The 11,422-nt window shown below is 42.8% G+C and overlaps 1 protein-coding gene across 1 annotated transcript; it reads right to left on the reverse strand.

Moving 5' to 3' along the window:
- Nucleotides 1-3,123: 3,123 nt before the first annotated feature.
- On the reverse strand, nucleotides 3,124-9,388 carry LOC118218659 (ubiquitin-conjugating enzyme E2 H). The gene is made up of 7 exons (XM_035401235.1): nucleotides 9,114-9,388; nucleotides 7,057-7,133; nucleotides 6,404-6,478; nucleotides 5,422-5,461; nucleotides 4,882-4,934; nucleotides 4,171-4,299; nucleotides 3,124-3,895 (listed from the first exon to the last, which is right to left on the reverse strand). The coding sequence occupies exons 1-7, from the start codon at nucleotides 9,164-9,166 to the stop codon at nucleotides 3,771-3,773; spliced, it is 552 nt and encodes a 183-aa protein (XP_035257126.1). The 5' UTR covers nucleotides 9,167-9,388; the 3' UTR covers nucleotides 3,124-3,770.
- Nucleotides 9,389-11,422: the final 2,034 nt, after the last annotated feature.

Here is an 11,422-nt window from a genome sequence, read left to right on the forward strand (position 1 = left end):
AGAAAACTAACTTCCCTCTGCAGTATTTATAAAAAGAGGTAATCCTGCTGATTGCATTGCTGCTTTACTGTTGTATCTTTCTAAAATATTTATATCATAGAGAATACTACATGGGTATCATAAAACAAAAATTCTAGAGATTTTATTGGATATTTTTTGTATCTCTAGTCTTGCTCAGATTTGTTATTGATTAATGTGTGCTGTAAAATTTGTCATGAAGGACACCACATTGGGAAACCAAAAATTTAGGAAACAGAAATTTTGTGCGAACAACACATCACCCACTGCCCTCCCAAACATATGACACGTCCTTCTCCACATTTGTAGACATTTAATACTTTTATTAAAAAAGGAAGTTATTACAGTTAATTTATACAGAACTATTCAAGAGGTTATAATCCTGTGGATAGGAGGCATTTGTCATTAGTGACGAGTTTGCCCACTACAAAAATCACAATGCAAATAAATGGAAAGAAAAGGAGAATCTTAGGGAAGGGGGAGGGATGAGAATTTGTTAAAACTTGGGGGCAGATTAGCACCCTTTTGACTTTTCAAGTATCGCTCAGTAGGTACCAAGACAGATTTTGTCAGCAACCCAAAAAAACAAAAAGAATAAATGGCTGTTATGCCCACTGCACCCCCCGCCCCCTAACATGATGTCAGCGGCTTCGCGGCCCAGAAGCCAATCAGAAACACCAGAGCGAATGCGCTGGAGCCTCCTGTCCACACCAGACACACGGAAGCCAGGTCACTGGGGCATCCCAGATGGACGACAGTTTCTCTTCCCACTGCCCAAAGAAGGGGCTCAGCCGTGCTGTGTGTGTGTGTGTGTGTGTGTTTACTGGGGGGGGGGGGGGGGGGGGGGACATACATTGTTGCTAATAATACTTGATGTAGACGGTTTCACAAAACTACTCCGGGGGTCGTGGAACAGACATGGTCTCATATTTTTACACGTTCTTTATTTAAGATACAGTGGAAAGCATTTGTGTGTCCCTCCTGTCAATTCACTTAAAAATTTCTTTAAAAAAAAAAAACCCTTGGGTGGGGGTGCAGAAATGTTATAATTGAAACCCGGTGTTGATGACACAGATTGCCCCCCCCCCCCCCCCCCCCCCCCCCCCCCCCCCCCCCATATTTGCTGTTACTAATCGGACCGTTTTTCACAGCAGTGTGAAAAAAGAGCCAGTCTCTACTGAGGACCGCAAACTACACCAATCACAACAGGCCCTGGCTCTACAGCTCCCTCTAGGGGGGCGAAACACAGAGCTGCTCCCCTTTGGCACTGTCAGGCTTCCCAATTTAGCATGCACAACATCACATTCCAATTTTTTTTTGTCTTGTCACAGAATACAATACTGCTTAAATCTGAACAAAAACAGAAAATCCTGCCTATACTTAAAAAAGGAAGAAAATGTTCAAGTCTGCTCTTCTCCTCTGGTGCGTTCTGCACAAACTGGTATTTAATTGTTGGTGTCCATCGATGGTCGAATCGCACTAAAGCCACTCTTTCGAGTTTTAGGAGAGTTTGAGGTACAGTGCAGCCCAACACCTTTCGGCTCTGCGTGCTCCATCACTGAGGGGGTGTACCGTGGGGAGGGCAGGACCACCCGTCACTCTCATCCCAATCCAGACCAGAGTGGAACATCCAGTTGCCTTCAACAGGCTTTTGGTGAACACTGGAGCTTTTGTCCCAGTTTGTTAGTGATCAAATCAAGTGGGTATAACTTCAGGCCTCAGCATTCAAACTCAATCCAATGTTGAAGTCTTACAAGGGTATAAATCCAGCACACTGATGTTCAAACCTGCGTCCACTAATAGAGAGCAGAATTTTTTTGCAAGAAATCACAATCTTTACAACTAATGAGGAGTTTTGCATGAGGGAACATACACAGGGCATGCTTTTGGAGTCTTTGGATATATATGTTTTTGGAAATCATAGAATAGATCAAGTCAAATCTAATGAAGTTACCTTTTCATTTGCACAAAAATAGGTCACACAAGCCATCTCTATGCGTTGTAGAAACAATATATTTTCAGTTGTATTCACGGTCCAGTAAATGCAGCTACCCCTACACGAGCTGAACACTTACTATAGTATAGTACTATAGCACAGTGGTAACCAGCCCTGTTTCTGGTGGTCTACCAACCTGTAGGTTTTCATTTCAACCCTAATTTGGCGCACCCGATTCTACTAATTAGCAGCTCAACGAAATCTCTAGCTGTTGAGTGAGGTGCGGCTTTGTTAGGGTCGGAGTGAAAACCTACAGGACGATAGATCTCTAGGAACAGGTTTGGTTACTTACCACTGGTGTAGCACAAGCCAGAGGCAAGTTGGATTAGGACCTGCGCCCCCACCCACTAGTGAAGAGTAAGTACTCAGCCTACACTTCCTGTCTGAAACAATAGCCTTCGTATACCGAAAGCCTCCAGAGAAACAAGTGTGAGTATCTCGATTTGTACCATACTTCAAAAATTTGTGCCACGCCATTTCTGTAACATAATGCAGTGCACAATAAGGTCAGATAGAAGCCCTCGATGTTAAAAACTGGCAGAGACAAAAAATAAAAAATAAGAATAATAATTACAGAAAAGAGTAAGGACAGATTCCGCTGGCTCGTCTTCGGTTTCCCAGTTCCGTTCCGGTGAGCGTGTTTGCTCTGTCGTCAGGGGCCTGTTGACCATTCCTCATTTTTTAAAACCTCGTGGAAGCCCACGGGTGCTGGTATCCCATGTTCCATGGCCGCTCCTCTCCTGTCGTTGAAGGGGACGTGTCACATGGTAAAAGGGCAGGGCTCAACACCCCCAATATTTGGTGGCAGCGTGCAGTGCAGTGTGTGCTATCCAAAATACACTTATTCTGCTGTCAGCGGTACATTATCTGGAACTGCTGTATGTTTTCATTCAAATTAAATTACTTCAATGGGAGGGGGGAGAGGGCGTTTTAATATTTACTTAGTGTACTGGCTGTACTTCTGTGTTGATGGTGGTCGTGGCGCTTAACGTTTTTGTAACTTAATAAAACAAACTAACTAAAGGTGTGCCGGTAGGTAAACCCAAAGGAACCGTGGCCAGATTTCAGTTCCATTCTCAGGAAAGCAGACAGGTGTGATAGAAACAGGGTTGTTAGAGCTGCCACCTCTCTCTTTTATAGCTTTAAGTACACCCGTCGTGTCATGAAATTCATGACCAAGAACCCCACTAACAGCAGTTTAAAAATAATGATGATAATTGCCAAGTGCAAGACAGTATTAATCAGTGAACCTGCCACACAAGTGTTTCACATATCCAGGCCATGTGAATTGCTTAATTAGGAGGGGAAACTGAAACTTTGGACCGTAGCTGTATCATGACTTGCCAATAAAATCCTTGATTTTCCTTGGGTGAGCTAGGGCACAAAGAGAACTGACGTGCCTCTCCTTGGCCCTGCAAACAAAAGCCCACATTTTGTTGTAGAGTCCAGTCACAAGTGGGCTCAGACCGGGGAGGGGGGGGGGGGGGGGGGGGAGAGTGGTCACATGCATCCAAGCTACACAGCTACCGCATGAACAGTGGAAATGGGCCTTGGGCTGAGAACTGGTGGTGAAGATCACACAGGACAGAGGGATGAGATACACACCAAACGCTATATCCATAAAAATCCTTTTTTTTTTCTTTTTCTTTTTTTTTTAGTAATAAAAAATCGCCTTGTTTAAATATGAATATTATAGTCTGCTTCTCGTGGGTTAGGAAAGTCGTATTGTCTCTGGGTTAAGGGCCTCCTCGTTTCACTACAACTCCATATCCTGCGCCTCATCTTCCGAAAAATCCGACATGGAGCTCTCCGAGGAGGAGTCACCGGCGCCCTCCTCCTGCTCCTTCAGCGCCTCCTCCGTTGCATATTTCTGGATGTACTCTGTCAGGGGAGGGGAGGAGAGGAGACGCAAGCAGTCATTCAAAACACAGCAGCAGCAGCAAGCTTTTTTTCCACAGGGAACTGCACCAGGAGGAGTGCATCATGCTGTGGTTTATCAAGACCACAGGACACACGCCTGGTGTATTACTTGGCAGTAATAATTTAAGAGTAGTCTGTGGTGAACCAGCACACCACATCCTCTTCCTGTCATCTGCTTTTTTTAAAAAAAAGGAAATATGTTAAATTCACCGTTAGCTGAGCAGAGTACGGCTCACCTTTAATCTTCTGTTTGTACTCCTCAGGCCGGTGGAGGTACATGGCTGCAGCGTCTCCGTTCAGGGGGTCTATGGGATTGGGGTACGCCAGCAACTGAGGCAGGAACGACTCAAAAATATTGGTAAGATCTGCCAAAGGAAACAGGTAGGAAAGTGATACAATTTACTCTACGTATGTGTGCATCAAAGTGTGTAAACCGTGACAGCGTTTAGAGTGAAAGATATGGTCGGTATTTAAACCAGAGGTCCCCGTTTCTGGTCATGGAGGGCTGATGGGTACGCGGTTTTATTTTAATTTTTTTAACTTCACCTGATCTAATTTCTTGGATGTTAATTGGTGATTTTAAGCATAATCTAAAACCTGACAACACCACCGCTAAGGACCCTAAACTCTTCAGAGGCCTTTCAGTTCTTTTCAGACCTGTGTACACTGCGCAGCCCTTTTTCAGTTCAGTACTGCAGACTTCCACTGGGTGGCACTGTTCGGTGTTACTGTTTACTTATCTAAGATGAATGAATGGTGATTACTTAAATATTGTTATATTATTACTTACTAGTGATCTTACACCGTGATGTGTATTAATGGCAGTGTGGGCATCCTGGGCTGGGCACAGACAGAACCGTACCGCACCCCTGCATCCCCACACACACACACACAACCCCACGCCACAGCCCCGTCTACCACCAGGCTCCCCCTTCCCATCCACTCACCGTACAATGCCGTCCACGTCTGGTTGATTACATCTAGACACACCGTTCCTGACCTGAAAACAAACAAGAGCAGCGTTCAGAAAGAACCCCCTGTTCCACAGCATACCCCAAGCTGCTCTCCTGATCTCCCATCGTGGTGCGGGCCCCTTGGGCATTACCCTCGCACTTTAACCCAATAAGGGCTTCACATGCTGTGGCCTCAACATGCAAAACAGAAAATAGATTCAAGTAAAAATATTCAAGGCCAAAATAGGCTTTTAAATTATTATTTATTATTTTATTACAAATGTTTTGGATCGACGAGACAAACAGATGGCAGGAGTCAAACCCACGCCATGTTCTATGCAGGGTTAAAGTATGCCAACTGTTCACAGGTCATATCAAGTCCCTGACTAAATATGCTGAGTGCGCCAATGACTGGGTTAGAGTCAGTCCTGTGCTCTAAATCTCCTTTCTGAGGTTAATTAGTTCATCAGAGTAAGTCTGAGAGGGACAACATTTCCCATCTAATGGTTGTTACAAGGGTAAACCTCAACTTACGCTTCATCAATGTTGGGATGAAAGATTTTATTCATGAATCCTACAAGGGAAGAGAGAGGTACAAAGCAGTTTATTAAGTGAAATGCATGGATGAATGAGGAGAGAAAACATCATATTAATTTAAAACTGGGAAACTGCTTATTGCTACTTTCAGTGATTTCAAAAACATGATGATCTGTTAAGAAATTCAAGTGTATAATATGAACTTATATGAAATTATATAAAATTATATGACATTTGAAATATGAAATCAAATATATAAATAATTTTGGTGTGCAAATGAATCTCCACTTACATTATAATCAAAAAAATGTTTTTGAGAGCCTTGAGTGAGTGATGTTAACCCTTTAACATTTTTAAAGGTTCACTGGTTTCAGTGACCTGTTCAGTCTGTCTGTGGGATCATCTTCCCAAATTTACTCTCTAGGCTGAAGAGACAGATTGAATGAAGCACTGCAACCTTATAATCCATCTGAGTCCTAGTGCCAACGAGCCCAGTCCCTGTAAGGGGGGGGGGGGGGGGGGGGGTGCCTGTGAGGGGAACACTTCCCCTCAAGGTCACTGGCAAGGGATGCTGGGATTGTTTAACCATGCCTCAGAGAGTCAGAGGGTTGATAAAAACAATGTCAGATCACCAAACGTGTATGGACGTAGTTTTGGTGACAAGTATCTCCAGATATGGCACAGTGCCATGCAGCATCTCAGAGCCGGCCTGCTATTCTCAGGTCAGGTTTCCCCTGCCCAGCTAACGCAGAACATTCTCACAATGTTGCTGGAATGTTTTGTCAACGTTATAAACATTGCCACTGAGTAGCAGCAACGCTGTGAGAGCGTTCGGCGTTAGCCGGGACAAATCCAACTCAGGCATAATGAATACGTGGCCATGAATGAATGTCCAGAACAGTGGAATTCACAGAGCTAACACACACACACACACACACACAACGGTGTACATTCTGACAACTTAAATCCACGCCAGTACCTATAGACGGAGATTTGAAAGGGTATTTGTCCGGTAGATCTACGCGCACCTTCCACACGCCCCCTTCATACGGAGCTAAAAGGACAGAGGAGAGCATCAAAGGGTCAAAGGGCACAAGCCAGCCTGAATGAGGTGCATACTCTCCCATGATGCACTGCGAACAAGGCAGGTGAGTACAGGAATCATCCACATTCATGCTCACACAGGAACAAAGACGAGTACAATCACAGAAATAAGCTCACAAACACGTTACTACCCAGAGAATGTCAACACGAACAAATACTTTAAAAAACAGATAAAAAAGAACAGTAAAAAAAAAAAGTGTTCCAGCTGAACTGAAAGGTGTATGATCAACAGTATTTAACTGCATAGTCTTGTATGTAAACAAATCAAGATGTTTACCGACACCCCTTTGAACTCCGGCATTGGAGGCATCTGTACATACCTGAGCATACCTGAGCTGTACCTGTGAAACTTGGAAACACTTGAGCTGGCTAATGGTGTTTTGTGAAAAATTGTTTATTTTGTGTCTGAAAGTAACCATTTTAGACACTGTTTAGTAGCCTCTTTAGAGATGATGCAGATAACATTGACCACAAAAAAGGGCTATTTAAATGAATAAATGAATGAATGAATAAACAAACTATACTTACTTCCTTGTGGTCCATAAAACTTTACTACAAATTCGTTGAGTCCACTCAGGATCGTGACTTCATGTTTGCTCTCGATCCTGAGCAGAGGTTAAGGAGTTCTGCTTTAATTGAAATTGTGCCCCTGAACACCAGCTAAGGTTAAAACCTTTTTGTTTTAGTCTAGCACTTGTACATTAACATTGACACACAATCCTGTCTGGAACAACATTTTGGTATATTTTAATGCATTAAGGATACACAAAGTGCCAATAACAGTGCCAACCTTTCTTTTTCAGGCTTGTTATTTCCAACCAATTTTATTTTAAGGAACCTTTTTTCACATTGTGCTAAAAGCCTCATTTTTTCTTTTGGGCAGAGATGTACCCTTCATAAGCCCAGCATTGTAAATACTTTGAAAAATATAATGTGAAATTTGCACATTAAATATCAGAAATTAGGTTATGCACAACAAGACAGCTATCTGAGCTTATTGCTGGTACTTCTGCAGTCCGGTGATGTTGGACCAATCTTTTACTCAAATAAAAAAGCTTTGTTAAGTCCATCAGATGTTCATTTAGTCCAAGGGTGTCCTGTCTTGTATGAAAAGAGCCGAAGTGGGTGCAGGTTTTTTGTTTTAGCCGAGCTAAAACTCAGTGTCGTAGTGGTGTAAAACAAAAACCTGCACCCACATCGGGCCATTTCGGATAGGACTGGACACCCCTGATATAGTCCCACCTTCTGTTTCCGGGTAGTAACAACAGGGCCAATCGGCATGCTAGTTTTGCTGCAAAAGGGCGAAAAGAAAACAACTCACTGACACTTCCATGTAACTTGAACATTAACAAGTGTAACCTTTTATACACGTTTAAACATAAAATGTCTAACAAAACCATCATATGTAAGCAAATGCTAAGCAACGATTTTGCGTTCATAATATTTTATCATAAGTTAGCAAAGTGACAGCTCTGCTGAAAATACACGTTGTGACGCCAATAAATGTCAGATCTATAGTAAAAAAAAAAATTAAAAAATTTTTTTAAGTTATCTTGGCTCGCTTTGACCATAGGAACTTAACCGTTGGCCCACACCCAACTTTAAACAACTATGTTCAGATATCGAGAGGTCATTTACGTTATAACAACAATAGGGGAATTTGCGTCCACATCGCTTGCTAAAAAGGTTTGTCGGATGTCGGCCCACATGATAAATAGAAGTTACCATATGCAATTATTCATGCTCCGTGTCCTTTTTTCAGGTAGTGAGCAAGAATTAGTTTTTGTCATTATGATCTATCTGATGGTAACAAAACGTTATCAGCTTAAAATATCCCACCACTGAGCTTTTCTCTAAAGATCGTGTTTGGTTTTGCTGTTGTTACACGAGCTAGCTTGGTAGCTAACGTTAACTAGCCAACTGCCTTCGGATCTCACAAATGAACTTATGTGAACTATAGAGTTCATGTCATAACATTTAGAACTTCAGCTTTAGCTCAGTTAGCTCAAATCTGCTGTTACAGTGCACAGTTTGTTTATTTCGGATGCAGCTAACTGTTTATTTCATTATTTAGCCTATTAACTGTGTAGTTGCGTGTGCACGAACAAGCTTGCTATCTATAAAAATCAAATACGTTGATAGCACAAATGAGTTGGCAATGCTGATAAGGCACTTGTGATGCCACAACACCTTTAGCCAGTTTTAAGCCTATACTCGGAAAACAAATAACAAAGCCTTTACATGATGTTTTACGCTGCACTGGGTTTGCCAGCTAAGTATAGTAGCAAAATAAAACAAAATTATCCAGATGTTTCATTGAGTTAACGTTAGCTAGCTGGCCAGCCATTGTGTGGAATCTTTGGTGACCGTAAAAGCAGCAGTTTTCACTTTTGTTGTCATAATAACCTCAACTACCGTAGCTACAGACGTTATAAATTGTTCATGAACACATTTCAGCAAAATATATAGTATTTGTGTATTACAGACGCTAGCACTACGATTGTTAAACAGCTGTCACTGCCTTCTCTGTTACAAAATGTGCAGATTATTTTTTGTTTCTGTTGTTTATGTTCTGAAAAGGATACAGTTTCACCACGTCGGTATCCATTCGCCTTTTACCCGGACTCGGAGACGACATTTTTTACCCCTCTTCGGAATAAAACAGTAGTCTCCTCTGTCAGTTATGTAGCCACTTTACTTTTGTAATTTCAATTATTTTTCATTTGTCTGCACAAAAGCAGATCGTTTGAAATGTTCCCACGTCCCCGTACTTTCTGTCCGCATCAATTTCTCTATCTCTGCTTCTCTCCTCTCTTCTGTCCTGAAGCTTCGATCCCTCCGCCGAAAACGTAATATTGCGGGGCCGACAGCACATAGGTAAGAGCCTAACGTCAAATTAAATGGCGTGCTCGGATTTGTAGTTTTTATAGTTGTGCGGTTTCATTTGCCTGATCTCTACGAGCAAAGATACGTTGTTTGGTTTTGGAATAGAAACATTAAGAGACCCCCCAACCTTACGTAACCGCCGGAATAAATGCGAAATATATGAGTTGATTGTTGCTAGTTGTTCTCAAACTCCGTCCTGGGGTCACTTTTATGCTGGTTTTTGTTCAAACTGCAGTTGCAATTCCAGAATTTTAACAAGATGTTCATTTATTTTAAATTATATGCTTTTCACGTTTGAGGGATTGTTTACTATCTTAAGGCACGTTATGTCAAAAATATTCATGCCATGCCATGAAGAATAAAGTCCCATGTTCGCATTGTGGTAATCATGCTGTATTGCAAACGATTACATAAAAAGGTGTAACATACTTTAAACTGATTAAATAATTAAGTGACTCAATAGGTTCCTAATTGATGGAAATATGGGCACATGGTCACTAAACCTAACCATTTGGTAGATAATGAAGAATTCAAAGACAAAGCAAATGATAATGAGGAAATTATGCATGATGTGAATAAGTTTACGGAGCAAATTGTGAAAGAACTAAAACCCTTGCTTTCAACAACCTTAACTGAGCAAGTAATGTAACAAAACAAGTATACACAGAGCTGAGTTTGAGAACCACTGTCTTACAGAAAGGTTGTCACAGAATGCTTTACTATGTATATTTTACAGAGTAAATAAAAAACTGAAAAAATGAACATTTTATTCTATCATATTGGGATTGGCAAACTCCCCACATTTGATTAATTAAATTTCAATTCGGAACAAGAATCTTTTCAAAATTATTTCAATATTATATCACCGCTCCTAATAAAATCCACATTTAAAAAAATATTAAGGCTATTTCTAACATGATTCAGATACATTTATTGTATGTACGTTTTAGTTGTGCTTTGTAATTTGGGTTCTGTGTAGTAACTTTATTAAGAATGAAAACAGTCAAATTCTGTGGATTTGGAAAATGCATAGTTTGCATTATATTACTATAAAGGTCCAATAAGTGTCTTACCTTCCCCTCCTGTGGAAGAACTCCAGTTCTGCACAGTAAAATATTTAAAAATCTGGCGCGAGCGTAACGGCCGCCGTGGCCTAGTGGTGCCGTCTTCGGTTCGCGATGCAGCGCGTTCAGGGTTCGAGCCTTGTTCTTGGCCTCTTTTTCGCTTGCGGTTCTCTGTTCTCATCTTCCTCTACCATCTGAAACGCCTCTGCCTCGGCTCGATTGCGGGTGGCGCGATGGTACTGTCGCCGTCTTTGGAACCCAAGCTTCGGTGTTCAAATCTCGCGTCTACTTTAGATATTCTTGTGTTGTTGGGTTCTCATCTTCTGTTACCCGATGCAGCACCCTTGGTTCTGTTGCCTGACTGGTGGCGTAGCGGTACTGTCGATGTCTTTGAATGCGAAGCTCGTGAGTTCGATCCCGCGTGTTCCATTTGGTTTTTCTTGGGCCTCTTTGGTCTCACTGGTTCTTCTACCCTCTGCAGCCCTGGAGCCAGAGGTCGGCAGTGGCTCAGCGGGTAAGTGTGCCGGTCTCAGAAATTCTGAAATTGTGGGTTCAAGCCCCACTCCTGCAATGTGCCTTTGTCTAATCCCTGTTTCTCATCCACAGGTCCTGATGCGTGAGCAGATCCAGACGGTGTCCCAGAGGGTGTGGCGGCGGCGGCGGCGGCGGCGGAGAGGTAAGTTGGGGGGGAGGGGTAGAAGGGGGGCGCTGGCCCCCCGGAGGCGTGGAGGAGGAACGGTGGGGGTGCTGGAGCAGGGGGGAAGAGAGAGGGGGGAGTCTTAGTTTGCTGGCTGGCCGGGCCGGCCCCCCTATATTATATAATTTTTATATATAGGGGGGCCGGCCCGGCCAGCAAACTAAGACTCCCCCCTCTCTCTTCCCCCCTGCTCCAACACCCCCACCGTTCCTCCTCCACTCCTCCGGGGGGCCAGCGCCCCCCTTCT

Source organism: Anguilla anguilla, chromosome 19, assembly GCF_013347855.1.
Source record: "Anguilla anguilla isolate fAngAng1 chromosome 19, fAngAng1.pri, whole genome shotgun sequence".
In the NCBI taxonomy this organism is placed as follows: Eukaryota; Metazoa; Chordata; class Actinopteri; order Anguilliformes; family Anguillidae; genus Anguilla; species Anguilla anguilla.

What these genes read in the sequence shown, in the direction of transcription:
- LOC118218659 (XM_035401235.1), bottom strand. Translation starts at nt 9,166, where the DNA reads ATGTCGTCTCCGAGTCCGGGTAAAAGGCGAATGGATACCGACGTGGTG. An exon ending in CATCCCAACATTGATGAAGC is followed by an intron (nt 4,935 to 5,421) that starts GTAAGTTGAGGT and finishes GTTTGTTTTCAG; the next exon opens with GTCAGGAACGGTGTGTCTAG. An exon ending in GACGTGGACGGCATTGTACG is followed by an intron (nt 4,300 to 4,881) that starts GTGAGTGGATGG and finishes TTCCTTTGGCAG; the next exon opens with ATCTTACCAATATTTTTGAG.